The sequence below is a fragment of the Eubalaena glacialis genome, chromosome 2 (assembly GCF_028564815.1).
Source record: "Eubalaena glacialis isolate mEubGla1 chromosome 2, mEubGla1.1.hap2.+ XY, whole genome shotgun sequence".
NCBI classification, from domain to species: domain Eukaryota; kingdom Metazoa; phylum Chordata; class Mammalia; order Artiodactyla; family Balaenidae; genus Eubalaena; species Eubalaena glacialis.
The window spans coordinates 147,836,342-147,852,754 of NC_083717.1; the positions used below are offsets into that span (position 1 = coordinate 147,836,342).

The 16,413-nt window shown below is 36.8% G+C and overlaps 1 protein-coding gene across 2 annotated transcripts; it reads right to left on the bottom strand.

The window, feature by feature from the left end:
• Window positions 1-1,468: 1,468 nt before the first annotated feature.
• GNPNAT1 (glucosamine-phosphate N-acetyltransferase 1) lies at window positions 1,469-15,867 on the bottom strand. 2 transcript variants are annotated; one of them, XM_061182567.1, is made up of 6 exons: window positions 15,618-15,867; window positions 7,634-7,801; window positions 6,565-6,627; window positions 4,921-5,048; window positions 3,929-3,990; window positions 1,469-2,634 (listed from the first exon to the last, which is right to left on the bottom strand). In XM_061182567.1, the coding sequence occupies exons 2-6, from the start codon at window positions 7,785-7,787 to the stop codon at window positions 2,487-2,489; spliced, it is 555 nt and encodes a 184-aa protein (XP_061038550.1). In that variant the 5' UTR covers window positions 7,788-7,801; window positions 15,618-15,867; the 3' UTR covers window positions 1,469-2,486. The 2 variants fall into 2 exon arrangements, with proteins under 2 accessions (XP_061038550.1, XP_061038549.1); XM_061182566.1 differs by having other exon boundaries at window positions 15,608-15,867.
• Between the last annotated feature and the right edge of the window lie 546 nt (window positions 15,868-16,413).

The following is a 16,413-nucleotide window of genomic DNA, read 5'->3' on the forward strand; positions in this document are numbered from 1 at the left end:
CCCAGTTTTAGTCCCACACAGATTAAGAAGGATGAATGAACATTGGCTATTGAGAAGCAGTTAAGAGTATTTTCTAAAACATTGTGGTCACACATAAAAATTATGGTCAGTACAGGGAAGGCCCAAGTTTCAGCTCAAGTATATTTTAAACAATTAATTGAACAAGTTTGGAGTTGAAAGTGAGGGAATATGTGACTGAAGGAAAGGGTAAGGCCATCCATAGAACAGCTTCCAGCTCATTAAAAAAAAACTTTTTGCTTTTAGTTTTCCCCTTGTTAGCCTACCTACATAATATTCCTCATCAAATCTAAGACATCATCATTAGCATCACTACACCATCTTTTTGATCCTACTAAAAGGCAAAAAATATTGCTGAATAAACTAAGACAAGCCACTGATCATAAAAATGCATCCAGATTTCCAAATGTTACATGTAAAAAAGAAAAAAAATTGCTTGAGAGTCAGTGAAATACAAATATATAAAATACATGGAGCAAAATAAAAATCACAATTGCCACTTCGTTATACCTTTTCAAAAGTAAACAATGCTCAAAAATGTATATATTGAAATGTTCTATGCAGGTTTTTTTCATACTCAATTTTACCCACAAAATGGCTTAGAAAAATCAAATTTTCTCTGGCTAACTAAAGCTAAATACAGATCATCGGTTTCCTCAATGATAGAATTTTTATGTGTTACACCTTACCTACAACTTTATTTCCTATAGGGGAGGATTTAAGATAAGACCTTAAGAACACTATTTAAAGGGATTTATTGAAATAGCCACCTTATAGTTTTACTTCAAATTGTTCAGTGGTAAGAAATGAAATAAAGCATTTAATTTTGCCCTTTATTAGGGTTTTTTTTTTTTTGGTGGTGTTTTTTTCCTGGCCACACAGCACAGCATGCGGGATCTTAGTTCCCCAACCAGGGAGCGAACCCATGCCCCCTGCAGTGGGAGCGCAGAGTCTTAACCACTGAACCACCAGGGAAGTCCCTATTAGGTTTATTTGTTAACATAGGTTTTAAATTACCAGACTGTACCTAGTAAAGCTGCTGTTACCAAGGTTACAGGACTCCTAAAAAAGCAAAACTTAGCTTTGTTGCTTTCACTAGGGACAGATCAATTCATCTGCCTATGTCATCAGCAGGTGAGTAGTACACCCTCTGTTGGTGAAGAATTTCTATTGTTTTAGAAAGCCAACTTTAGCTTTACTGCATGGAGGGAAATCTGAAATCTAGTTGAGGTAGGTGTGAATCAAAGGGATGAGAAACAAACAGGTGGTCTTTACTTTCTAAGCTCCTTTTTACAAAGGGTACACAAAACTAAGATTTTATGAACCATGACTTGACCTAATAATTCAATAGACAACTCAAGAAAAGCACAGAAAACATTCGGATTCTAACAAAAGACTATTCATATGAACAGGTTTAATGTAACATGAAACGTAAAAGATTCGAACCAGTAGTGAAGTATCTAATTCTTATTTTAACTTAAAAAAAATTAAAATAAATAAAATCAAAATAGGATAGTGACCAGAATAATAGTACCATTATAATCACATTAAATAGAAAAGCTTCCATCAACATTTTAAGAATGTAATAAATGCAGTATGATACATTTTAAAATACTCCACTCAATTTTGTAATCCATTTTCATAAAAATGTTACTCGGAAGAGAGGCTCGGACACCCCTGGAAAAATGAGAAATCAGCTTAGAAATACATAATATGCCAGGATTTACTAATTCACTGTTAAAAAGTACCTTATATTTCTCTTAGATATTTTAAACAAATGAATAATTATTATATTTCACATATAAGACAGGTGGTACTTCAGCTACATTAGAATTATATCAACTTTTAGATGTACATTTAAATTGTCACATTTTATAAGAAGTTAATTTTCATTTCTCCTTATTTTAAAGGCTCACCAGGTTGTTTGCCAGTATAGTATTAGGATCAGCAAATGTTGGACTGAACTACATTTAGTTATAATATATCTAACATCCAATTTCACGTAATATATGTGAAATGATACACTCCTAAGTGGTATTTAGATATATTTCTTTGAAAAAAAATATTAATTTTATGAATGTGATAAGAAACAGCCTTATTCACTGTATGCTTTTTTTTTTTTAATGAGCAGTACAGATAGCAGACATATAACTTCGTACTACCTATACTGACTACTAAGAAATAAAGCCAAACTTTAGAAAAATACAATGCAAGAAAAGATTCAAGTTAAAAATATACTCCTTTGGTTAAAAATCATCCCCTTGATAATTTCATCTGTAATCTAAACTCAGCATGTCTCACCAGCCCAAAGTAATCTTCTAAATGTCTTTATACTTGTATTACAGTGTTTTTTTCTATCCAGTATTTATGGAGGTCACTGGGTTGCAGCAACAAAATATTTTAACTCTAGGAAGAGAGTGTAGCCTTGTTGCATCAGCTCCTTTGACAGATGTCTTTCTTAAAAGGTTTTACTTTAGAAACCTCTGACACATGTAGTTTTCTTCAGATACTGTATATCCAAACTTTTTATAGAAACCAGCGTTTTGTGGTAGACATTCAAGGGTAATCTTGTAACAGTTCAGCTTCTTGCTTAGCAAAGTAAGGGTTGATAATAACCTGAAATTAAAGAAAAAAAAGGTAGGCAAGGCATAGAGCATTTGTTAATAAAAATGGATTTTAGTAACAATGTGAGTGAATATCACATAAAACTTCAAGTTTGTATTACAAATAGGTTTATTAGATCATGGCCTTTCCCACTATATTCATTTAAATATTCAAATTGTAAGTGGTTAAACATTTAAATCACCCAAAGCATTTGATTTTGTTTCAAATATACTTTAGTAATCTCCAGCCCATTAATAAATAGAACAAATATTACCCTAAACCCTGAACTCACCCTAAACCCTCTTTAAAAATAGGTTTAAAATTAATATTAACACCAAAGACTAGAAACCTTTTAAAAAATATGGCCAAAATTAATCTTTTTCTCTAGATCTATTCAAACTATTTAGGAATAGCCAACATAAAATGGGTAAATAATTGCTTTGTTCTTTATCATTTTTAAAGTTACTTAAATATTTGTGAAAGAATGTATTAGGTTAACTCTGGATTGGTCTAATTAATATGAAGTGTAAACAAAGCAAAAATGTATACATCTTTATAAAAACTAGGAAAGATCTACAAAAATTTACCTGAAGGGTTTTCTCATGTTGTATAGATTGAAAAATCTTATTCCGAAGACAGAACCTCTTGATTGAAGTTACACAATTATAAAAGGCATGACTACGTTACATGGACTAGAAATGCTAGAAATGGGTCTCTTTCGTTCGCTGATGTACACCAAATACCTTGAGTAGCATCTGGCGTATAGCAGGTGCTTAATATTTACTGAGCAAATTCCTTAAAACTCAGAAGGGATAATATTAAAAAGCAAGTTCTATTTTATAAATAGGCAATAAACCTATGAAACTTACTTTAAAAGATTTAGATAAATGTATAGAGGATTACACTGTGAAGGCTGTTTCAGTACATGGTTCTAAAACTTCCGTAACTGAGAACATTTCCTTTGTTTTTAAATATGACAGAGAAACGGACAAATTACTTGGCTCACCAAAAGTTTCTGTTTCCTACTACTATAAGAGTACTACTATTAAAAGTTAATAACTAAGGTGTTGCTGTTTTAACAGTACACTTCCAATTTCCAAACTTTATGGTAAAAATTATATAAAAATACCTTATTTCTTCATTAAATTCAGTCTAAGCTATGGAGTGAGAATGAGTTCATAATTAATGATGCTTAAAAAACTTCAAACAGGAAAACATTTTTTAAAAAGTATCTTGCAAGAAACTGTAAACTGAAACACAAAGAGTATCTGATTTATCCAGGGTTACCTTGTTTCTGCCTACTTACAATTTGCCAAGCTGCTTTCCTCTGCATTCATCACTAACAACAACGTCTTCTACTCTTCCTCTCTGAAAATATTTACAGTGTTTAAAGGACTAAGCATGTAGTTTAGTTTTAGTTAAATCAACAAGTGACGGTAAGAATTAATTGATAAATGTTTTGTAAACCTTAACTTTGCAAAATGCAAAATTTTTTAACTTACTGTTATAGAGGAGATAATACAGTGAATCAATTTGTGGCCTAATTTTGCTTTGTCTGTATCTTAAACCTTCCCACCCCATTATTTTAAAGCAAGTCTCAGAATCCACATCACCAAAATGTAATCTTGTCATGAACGTACTACATCCATCATCCTACTCCTTGCTTAATTGCAATTTATTTCAGACATCCAAATACAGTTTATTAATTTCTAGTACAGAAACCACACCAAAATTCATACTTCACAGAATAATTCCAAGTGTTTTCTATCATATTCTCATTGGATTACCTTGGTTTTGTTTTCTTTACTATTTCATGTGAGTCATGAGGAGTGAAGGAACTCTACAGGCATTAGAAGTGTCACAATTAGAACAGAATATATTATTCTGAACCCTTTACCACTGGGAAACTGATGGGAATTTGTGTTAATGTAGTATATTCAAAGTATTGTTTTTGAAAAAAAATTAGCATTAGAGATTCCAAACATTACTGCCAAATTCCACGATGCTGACTTGATTTCTCTATGTCTATACCAATTCTAACACCTTACAGAACAATTTTTAGCAAACAATTCATATTATTAACACATTTTCTTCCTCATAACTCTTAGAAGACAATGGGAAATTGACTGTTACTAAGTGATTTCTAAGAAGCAAAACTTCTATTCTAGCCAATATTTAGCTCTCTCATTTTACAATAAAAAGCAGTGGGAAAACAGACTTGCCTAATGGAACGTCAAAGTCGATTTTGCTAGAAAACACATATCCATTTTACTCATAAGCATTAATATGAACACATACCTTAGCACAGGAATGGATGAATTTATGTTCTATTATCAGAGTTGCTGTAGCAACTATCTGTCCTAAAGTTACATCTTCCACAACTGTAACATAATAATCCCCAGATTTCTTCATGTGCTCAAAAGATTCTGTGGAAATTGGAAAACAGTGTTATGTGGTAGACATTAAACTTTATTAGGTGCCAGAAAAATACTAGAATTAGCTTACTTCAATAAATATTATTGAATATTTATAGCTATTTTACCACAGTAATTTTAAAGAAAATATCAATTATTAAAAATGACCAAGTAGTTGAAATATCAGCAATCAGTATCAACTGGAACATAGTCCATACATTTAAAAAATCTTCTAGCAAAATAAAGTAAGACTAATATAGCTATTTTAGATGAACAGCACTTAAAATACAAATAAATTGTGCATGTTGCCATTTCTGTGACTAGTGAATGAAAACTTTCATATCTTCATTACTAGTTAACTTTAAATTGATTCCTTTAACCTTTTCACTTAACAGATATTCACACAGAACAAAACTCTTTGCAAATTTTAACAAGAGAATGTTTATGTGTCTCCATTCTTTAATTTTTAGTCTTTTGATTTTAAAATAATTTGACAAAGTAGTTTTCAATTTTCCCTTTGTGCTCTCAAGTGTTCCATGATTACATGACCTGTTTTAGAAATAGAATCATCATTTTTGTTTGCTTTGAAAGCACCTTGTGAAGTAGATAAAAAAATAAGTCTTCATTTCCCAGATTTTCCCAAAGCCACATAGCAAACAGGAGCAAAAGTGGAATAAATATCTTCCCCTCAAATTGACTTTTAGTACTTATATTGATGAAATAACATGATTTCTCATCTAATCTGATAGGCCTGCAAAGAAGAATTCAGGAATAAAAACTGAGCCTAACAGTCTCAACATACTGTTTATTTCCACAGTCTTGTTCTAGTAATGGGTCTGGAGTGGGAAGAAATAAATTCAATGAAGGAAAAGAAACAATGAGAATCAAGAAATAATAATCCTTATCTCAGGAAGGTCATATAGAGTACAAAATAAAATTACCTATTGAAGGAAATGAAGAAAATAGGAAGACACTGTTAAGAGCATTGGATGGAGTCAGGAAGGTTGTAGTTCTTTGCTTACCAATAACTACCTGTGATCTTGGGTAAGTCATTTGACCTCTCTTTTAATTTCCAGCCTCTCATATGTATTAAAAAGGGGGAGGGATGAACTAAAAGATACCTGCCAACCTTAAAATTCAATATAAATGAACCAAAAAATAAATTTAGAACGTATTTTCTTACATTTTTGATTGGGTGATAAAATTTCTGTGAAATGACCTAACCACATGAAAGGTAAACACTACAATAAAAAACAATCTCTTAAGGCTGCCACCCAGGTTCTATACTACAGTAATTATCTAAAAGTAGCCAGGTATTTTGTAAAACATGGTAGTTGCTACATTTGCATTCTAAAACAGTTCAGCCACATTAAACATTTAAATAAGAAAATAGCTAATTTGTTATTTGAATAACTTCTAGCTATTTGAACAAAACCACAAGTAGACACTGAACAGAGCTCTAAACAAAAATAAAATCTTGTTTCCCTTTATTTCTTTTCCTTCAGGAAAAAGAGACTGTAGGACTTACTCATAAATTGTTCTGGGTTGACAACTCCAGTCTCTGTCAGCTGACCTAGTAGCTTAAAAAAACCTAGTTTTGAAAAACAGATTTCAAGTCATGAGAACAGCAAATGAAATATATATCAAAAGAAGTAATATGTCTAGCTGGTGGGCAATTATTTTTTCAAAACTTTATGTAATGAACTATTTTAAAAGATTAAACTGAAACCCATTCTTCTTTCTATTATCACTACGTAAAACAAATAGTAATAGGTTTTACCAGTGTTTTTGCCTGCATAAGATTTTTGGAATAGTGCTGACCTTAATACTCAATATTTACAGAACCAGCATGTACAGTTTTCAATGTAATTTGCATTACATTCTACGCAAGGGATGCCAAATTTTCCCAAATATGTGCTTTGGTTTTACTTAAAAATGCAAGATTCTCATTATGACCAAATATGATACTATTTGTAAAATAAAATATAAATAACATTGTTGAGACTAGTTTTTAAAGATTCCTGATTAATTTCATTAATGTTACGTTAAATTAATGTGGATAGCATAGAATGTTGAGAATCTTAACTTCTATACACCCAATAATTAATTTGACCAAAATATAATAGTTTCTTAAGATTTCCTACCAAGAAGAAAACTGTAAAAAGTTGATTTTTGATTACTGAAATTTAAGGAAATCATTTTGGAGAATTTAGATGTTAAAAAAAGGAATACGTGTAGACAAAACCTTTTGCACCTTATCCAAGGCAAATTATCTTTATCCTCATTCCCCATCCAGCTTCTTAGAGAAGATTCTTCCTTATGTGTCATTATACAAGATAATTTCCCCTTTTTGGCTGCTTAATTAGGAAGGAACACTGTTGTACTTAAGTCATTTGAAATACTGTAATACAGTACTGTAATACAGTAACATCTGGTCTATACACATTGGAATTGAGTTCTCAGTCACTTTAAAGTTTAAGCACAAAAAATAAAAGTCCAATAGTATTTTTAAAAATTATAGGCATCGTCGTCATGTTTGTGGAGAACACAGAACGCTAACTATAAGTCTAACCAGAATTTGTAAACTGAGTCCATACCTCTATTTAAATCAGCAGTACAAAGAGGCCTCAAAACCAAACCTTCTCCAGGATGTGTTGGGGAAATGGCTGGAGAAAATGTAGCTGTATTCTGACTCCAATCCACTTCTTTGAGTAGACTTGGGTCAAACATAGGCGTTTCATCAGGTTTCATCTTTGCAGTAAGGTCTAAAATAAAATTTTAAATGTTAAGGCATTTTGTTTAATAGAAAATTGTTGATTGTCAAGAATGTCAACTTCTTAATAAAAATTAATGCAATTAGAAAAATTCTTTAACAGGTATGCAAGATATTTTATTTTAGCCTATCCTGACTCTAACATCAAATGCCACAGCTAGAGCTCTATAGAAAACTCACAGATTCTATCAGACAGTAAACAAGTGACTAAATTTAGAAGTTTTACACTTGAAAACTCCATTTTCTAATAGGACTTTTAAAGCATTTTTTTCCTCTGGGTCAGTGCTACTAGTGTAGCACTGTGAATAGCTGACTTTTCAGGAACTCGCTCTTCTTTTTTTTTTTTTTTTACATTATTGGATTTTATTATTGGGCTAAGGAGTAACTCATCAGTTTTACCTGACACTAAAGAAGACTTACTGGGCATGTAACTTTTTTAAAAATTATGAACCATGAACAGAAAATTCTCTGCATTCACTGGAATATTTGGTCTCAGCTATGATAGATTCACACCAAGACTATCTACTGGATTTTGTTTTCACAGCAGTCTTTCTAAAAATCTGTAAGTTTCTCAGCTGCATCTAAGCAGCTTAAGAATAGCCAGTGTCACAAAAACAGAAATATAGATCAATGAAACAGGATAGAAAGCCCAGAGATAAACCCACGCACATATGGTCACCTTATCTTTGATAAAGGAGGCAAGAATATACAATGGAGAAAAGACAGCCTCTTCAATAAGTGGTGCTGGGAAAACTGGACAGCTACATGTAAAAGAATGAAATTAGAACACTCCCTAACACCATACACAAAAATAAACTCAAAATGGATTAAAGACCTAAATGTAAGGCCAGATGCTATCAAACTCTTAGAGGAAAACATAGAACACTCTGACATAAATCACACCAAGATCCTTTTTGACCCACCTCCTAGAGAAATGGAAATAAAAACAAAAATAAACAAATGGGACCTAATGAAACTTAAAACCTTTTGCACAGCAAAGGAAACCAGAAACAAGACGAAAAGACAACCCTCAGAATGGGAGAAAATATTTGCAAATGAAGCAACTGACAAAGGATTAATCTCCAGAATTTACAAGCAGCTCATGCAACTCAATATCAAAAAAACAACCCAATCCAAAAATGGGCAGAAACCCTAAATAGACACTTCTCCAAAGAAGATATACAGATTGCCAACAAACACATGAAAGAATGCTCAACATCATTAATCATTAGAGAAATGCAAATCAAAACTACAATGAGATATCTCACACTGGTCAGAATGGCCATCATCAAAAAATCTAGAAACAATAAATGCTGGAGAGGGTGTGGAGAAAAGGGAACCCTCTTGCACTGTTGGTGGGAATGTAAATTGATACAGCCACTATGGAGAACAGTATGGAGGTTCCTTAAAAAACTAAAAATAGAACTACCATACGACCCAGCAATCCCACTACTGGGCATATTCCCTGAGAAAACCATAATTCAGAAAGAGTCATGTACCACAATGTTCACTGAAGCTCTATTTACAATAGACAGGACATGGAAGCAAACTAAGTGTCCATCAACAGATGAATGGATAAAGAAGATGTGGCACATGTATACAATGGAATATTACTCAGCCATAAAAAGAAACAAAATTGAGTTATTTGTAGTGAGGTGGATGGACCTAGAGTTTGTCATACAGAGTGAAGTAAGTCAGAGAAAAACAAATACAGTATGCTAACACATATATATGGAATCTAAAAAACAAAAAAAAGGTCATGAAGAACCTAGGGGCAAGATGGGAATAAAGACGCAGACCTACTACAGAATGGACTTGAGGATACGGGGGGGGGGGGGTAAGCAGGGACAAAGTGAGAGAGTGGCATGGACATATATACACTACCAAATGTAAAATAGATAGCTAGTGGGAAGCAGCTGCATAGCACAGGGAGATCAGCTCGGTGTTTTGTGACCACCTAGAGGGGTGGGATAGGGAGGGTGGGAGGGAGGGAGATGCAAGAGGGAAGAGATATGGGGATATATGTATATGTATAACTGATTCACTTTGTTATAAAGCAGAAACTAACACACCATTGTAAAGCAATTATACTCCAATAAAGATGTTAAAAAAAAATAGCCAGTGTTTTTCATGCTATTGAAAAATGATCAATTATGGTATTTTCCTCTCTTTTGAACATTCAGAAATGGTCAGGTTCTTATTAGGTGTGGTCTAATAAAACTGAGACTAAATAAGATAATGATAGAATGAAAAACATATGAAGCATAAAAATGGCTTGGGGGGGTGGGGGGGGCGGCGGTGCTTCCCTGGTGGCGCAGTGGTTAAGAATCTGCCTGCCAATGCAGGGGACACAGGTTCAAGCCCTGGTCCGGGAAGATTCCACATGCCGCGGAGCAACTAAGCCCATGTGCCACAATTACTGAGCCTGCGCTCTAAAGCACGCGAGCCACACCTACTGAAGCCCGCGCGCCTAGAGCCCGTGCTCCGCAACAAGGGAAGCCACTGCAATGAGAAGCCTGCACACCACAACGAAGAGTAGCCCCCGCTCGCCGCAACTAGAGATAGCCTGCACGCAGCAATGAAGACCCAACGCAGCCAAAAAAAAAAAAAAAAAAAAAAAGGCTGGTGGGGCACACTTCTGTGGAACAGAGCTGCTGGAGGAAAGTCTTCCTAACAATTATTAGGAGATTGTAAGGCAACCCTCAACTTTGATTTGTAAGCCCACGCCCAGCTAAAGAAACCACAGTTGACCCTTGAACAACGTGGGTTTAGGGTGCCAATCCTCCACACAAAAATGTGCAGTCGAAAAATCATGTATAACTTATAGTCGGCACTCTGTATCTGCAGTTCTATATCCGTGGATTTAACCAAACTTGGAATGTGTCGTATAATATTTACTATTGAAAAAAATCCGTATATAAGTGGATCCTTGCAGTTCAAGCCCGTGTTGTTAAGGGTCAACTGTATTCTATTTGATACCTGCCTCTACTTCTTTGAACCAAAGAATTTAAAGATATATATCCATAACATACTACCATAAAACAAGAAAGCAATACCAGAAAAATTAAAGTCCACTTATTAATGGAACAATTTCCCCCAAAACCCAACTCCCAGATGTTCCCTATTTCATAAGTCACAATATGCTTAAGGGCAACTATTCTTAACTTTTCCTTAAAGGTCGACTAAACTGTATAACCCTATGTAACTATTATATATAGGTAATATATATATAATATATATATACTCTGCTGCAGTATAGCAGAGGCTTTGGGAAGGTACTGTGATGTAATAATAGAAGTTAACATTTGTTCAGCACTTATGTGCCAGCATTGTTCAAAGAACTTTACACATTACTAATTCACTTACTATAACAATCCTACAGGGTAGGGATGATTATTATCTGCATTTCAACAGATGAGGAAATGCAGGTGTAGACAAGTTAAGTAACTTGCCCAAGGTCACAGAATTAGCAAAGCTGAAATTGAAATCTAGACATGGAAAGAGCATGAGCTCTGGAGTCAGACCTGGTGTTCAAACGTCAACTGTGTGATGATGGCTAAGGAAGTTAAACTGAGAATGTTTCCTCATTTGTAAAATGGAGATGAAATTGTTGGAAGAAATGAATTACTGTATACAAGTACCTAACAGTGCCTGGCACAGGGCAAGTGTTCAACAAGATACATTGATACTTCAGTTAGCAACTAATTTGAAATTTATTTTTATACGTTCTTGTTAACTTTGTTCACCTTTAAATTAATCCATGAGTCAGGCACTGTGCTGGGTACAGGAGCTACAAAAAGATTATTATGTTTATGTTAAACTGAAAGTTAGCATTCTTGGAAAGGAAAGAAAGAACTTTAAAAATAATAGTTACTATGTAGAATACTGAGAGGTTTGTTTTCTTTCCCTCAAAAAGGACTCAGATCATGTTATGCTGTAAAAACTATGCCTGGATCTAAGAATAGTAAGGAAAGGAAATTGTGATGATTAAAACAATCATTCATAAAATTTAACAAGCTTATGGTCCACTAGAAACAGATTTTTTTGTAGATTAACTTTAGTGCATGCACTTTAGTATTTGTCCCTGATAACTGGACCCCTGAGGCTTTTGGGTGTACTTTTTGGGTGTAATCTGAAAGATGGATAACAACATTGTTTTTCAGGTATACAGATAAACAGGCTAAATATTTATCAATAAAGTAAAATGTGTTCATTAAGTGCAGAAGTCAGAAAGTATTACAAATTTAAGTTCTTCAAGACAACATACCATTTAAACATTTTGATGTTCATGCTATTTAACATACAGTTGTAAGCATGAAGTTTAAAGAAAGCTCAAAAGGAAATGTGGATGGACATTAAGATAATTTAAAGTTAACTAGATTTCTTCTTCCTATAAAGTTGCCTGAGTTTACAATGAAATGTGCCTAGAAAACTCGCAAAATAGGGTTAATTTCTGAGAGAGGGGGGGAGAGGTACACAGGAGAAGAATTAGGATTATGAAGCCTTTAAAGAATTTTAAACAGTAAATACTAATATTGTCCTGTGCTTTTCTTTAATCGATGGTCTTATTCCATGAATGATAAAAATAAATGATACTGGCTAATATTTATTGAGTACTTTATATACAAATGAAAATACAATGAAAGATGTATCAGACCAGAAAGCAGGCACAGTAACTAGCTCAAGATAACAGAGCAAATAAGGAACAGTGAGGATTTACAACCAGGTAGCAGGGCCAGCTTCAAGGACACAGGGCCCCGCACTTAATTCTCTGCTGCCACTGTCGAAATTCTTAATAATTTTTAAACAAAGAGCCCTGCATTTTCATTTTTCACGAGTTGCCACAAATTATGCAACCATTCTTGCATGACTCCAGACTCTATACTCTGTAGTACTGAAGAGGCACTAGTGAAGGTGAATTCTCTACTTCATTGTGCAAGAGTTTAAAATTTAGTCAAAGCAGCACTTACATTTGGAAAGTAAGAATTTCAGGCTAGTTAAAGTACTTAATGCATTCTGGATAGAAATAAGAATCCATATTCTTATAGCAATCAAAAATTAGTATCAAGGGACTTCCCTGGCAGTCCAGCGGTTAAGACTTTGCCTCCCATCGCAGGGGGTGCAGGTTTGATCCCTGGTCAGGGAGCTAAGATCCCACATGCCTCGTGGCCAAAAAACCAGAACATAGAGCAGAAGCAATATTGTAACAAATTCAATACTTTAAAAATGGTCCACATCAAAAAAATCTTTAAAAAAATTAATATCAAAATGTTTATATGAGCTATTTTACAAAACAGAGCCATACTTAAGGTTACCTTCTTTTATCTTATTCTGTCCCCATATAGTAAATTCTGCTGGTGCCCAATTAATATGCTGGGCAAGTTAAAGTAAGATGTGATTTGATACTAAATTTCAAAAGCATTTATAAAAGAGCAAAACAGGTAAATTTATTTGGTTTACAAAAGAAATAATTTTCAGCATCTTAAAGTGCCCCCAGGTACCACAATATAGGAAATTTCAGTAAACAGAACCGCACAGTTGTTTGAAGCTGAATTTCACCATTATCATTGGGGTCTTATTTTGTTTTGTTTCTTTTGGTTTTGTTTTTTGGGGGTTTTTTGGCCACGCTGCTTGTGGGATCTTAGTTCCCCAACCAGGGATCGAACCTGGGCCTACAGCAGTGAAAGTGCCGAGTCTTAACCACTGGACCGCCAGGGAATTCCCTCATTGGGGTCTTATTTTGAAGATTTTAGATTAATTTTAAAAAGTAAACCCTAACCCTTCTTAAGTATTTCTCAAGTACCTTTTCTGTTTAACAAGCAAGTTAACAAGCATTTAAAGGCCCATATATGCCTAACCTTAGCCCAATAAATATGCCTAGTGAATGAATAACGAATGGTATAAGACTTATCTGGAGAACACATTTCAGAAAATCTAGAAGAAAAAAAGATTACCAAACTGCTACAAGTGATATCACAAAAACCATACACCAAATTCATTTTTACTAAGATCACATTAGGTTTTCAGTCGGTTGACCATTCTTTGGACACAGTTTCAACAGGTTTCTCAGCATCTATAGTGCACTAGAATACACTAGAATACACATGTATTCCAGCTAGAATACACATTCTAGCTGCTGCTAGAATCAAGCAACTGAGAGCAACAAGTAATAAGATACTGGGAATGAAGATTTCAAAAGTTGATATAAAAATTTTAAAAAACATAATCTAAGGTCAAATCTAAATGGCCTTTATATATCTCAAGAGCTTTCGGGGCATTACTGTATGACTTCAGTACATGGTTAAAGCAGGAAGGGGGGGCTTCCCTGGTGGCGCAGTGGTTGAGAGCCCGCCTGCCAATGCAGGGGACGCGGGTTCGAGCCCTGGTCTGGGAGGATCCCACATGCCGCGGAGCAACTGGGCCCGTGAGCCACAACTGCTGAGCCTGAGCGTCTGGAGCCTGTGCTCCACAACAAGAGAGGCCGCGATGGTGAGAGGCCCGCGCACCGCGATGAAGAGTGGCCCCCGCTTGCCACAACTAGAGAAAGCCCTCACACAGAAACGAAGACCCAACACAGCCAAAAATAAATAAATAAATTTATTAAAAAAAAAAAAAAAAAGCAGGAAGGGGGCCCGTGTGCTGTTTGAGACTTTGGGGTTCGTCTACATACATTTTATAACTATTTCAAGAGTAATCTGACTGAATTGTGAATCTAAAGAACACTTCATTCGGTGATGATTTTAATAGGCCTAGCTATATTTATTAAATTATGCAACTACACTTCAGCTGAGAATTTTAAAATTTCCTGATAGTTTATTTGATTCCTGTGATTTAGGCATTATTCCCAGTCTACCCATGAGCAAGCTGGAGCACGTGGAGCTTTCAGTACTTGACCCCAAGGTAACACAGCCAATGAGTGAATTGGGACTAAATCCTCCGATGTTGTTCTCCCGTCTTGAGCTCTACAGTACCATACTCCATAGAAGCCAATATTTACATCATCGTGCCAGACAGGGAGGTGTCTCCCCTATTCTAAAAAATGTCAGTGAATCCTGCCTAATGAAACTGACCTAAATGATTTCTTGAGATCCATTCTAGGATTTATTCACGAGTGTATATCCTAACAAAACTATAGTCGCCCTTCAATTTTTTTGAAATTTTAAGAGTTTGATTTACATAAACAGCTTCTATAAGAGAAATCACAGTACTCAGTGTTTCTAGGGGTAGAAGCCCCCGGAAGAGACCAAGGATGTCCGTCTTTCCTGCGGTGAAAACCCCGATTTAGTCAGTACAGGTGATCTTCGGAGCAGAATTATGTCCTCAAGTGGCTCCTGACCGCCGTGGGGTGCTACTCGAAAAGGAACGGTGGAAAACAGGGCCAGAGGCGTTCGTGCCCATTTCAAAACCGATGGCGGCAGAGACTGTGAACAACTGTCTCAATCCCCCACGCTAAAGCCTGACGAACGAAGAATTAGTTTCGACCCCAGTCTCTGTTCCTGCCTGCTAGGGCCACCTCCTGCACGGCTGGACCACTGGCCATCACCCCTAACCTCTGCTCCACGCGTGTGTCCGCTCAACTTGCTCCAAACTGCCCTCTACGCCCTCATACGCACCCAGCTAGCGAAGATAAATGCCCGGCTCCCCGAACGGAACCTCCCCCCGCCCCGGACAGGGCCTAGCTCGCCTCGCTCGGGGGTAGCAGTCACACCTGTTTGATACCTGAAGGGCAGGCCCAAGCCGGCACCCAGGGCATCCGGCCGGGCCCCGCTCTCTCTCCCCGACCCCCGGTCCCCCTCACCCGTAGAGACCTGCAGTCGGCGCTCCTCTCCAGGCCCGTCGGACTCTCACCCACCCGGGTACACAGCACTAGATCCACATCCGGCTTCAGCGGCAGCCCCACCTCCTCCACCTCCGGCGCTACAGTCTCCCGCAAGGCCGCCGCTCCGCGAGCCGCGGCCAAGACGTGGCAGCACCGACACCTCCAGCCCGCCCCTGCCCGCTTACGCAGGGCCGCTCGCAGGCGGAGGAGGCGACGGCGGGCGGAGGCGGGGTCGAGAGGCTGGGGCCGGGCGGGGGCGGGGCCTGCGGCCGGCGTCAGCACGTGAGGCGGTGGCGGAGACGACGCGGGGACTCCACCAGGTAGGCGTGCCGGCAACGAATGCCGGCAAGGAATCTCGGCCCCGCGCGGCACCTGCTCCTCGCTCCCTAAGGCTTACCCCGCGGCCTCAGCGTCTCGGTTTAACTGGACATAATTTTGCCTCGGAGTCAGCTAAGCACTGTAAGTGGTGACGAGTGTGTGCATCTTTGGTTCTCAGAGACCAGAGTCTCGGCCTCTTGCCCTCTTCGTTTGCCCCTCGTTGCACCTTCCCTTCGTAGTCAGTTCATTCATTGATTAGGACTTCGGCTACTCGCTGGAGGCTCGAAGCTCCTCATCCCCAGTTTTCTGAGTCACACATCCTGCCTCTGTGAGGTGGGACCCCTGCATTCTACTCCGAGACTACGTTTTATTTCTCGCTCAGATCCTTTTTGGATGAACACGGGGGTTAGGACAATGATTCTCAGCTGTGGCGATTTTGCCTCCCAGGAGGCAGTTGGCAATGTGTG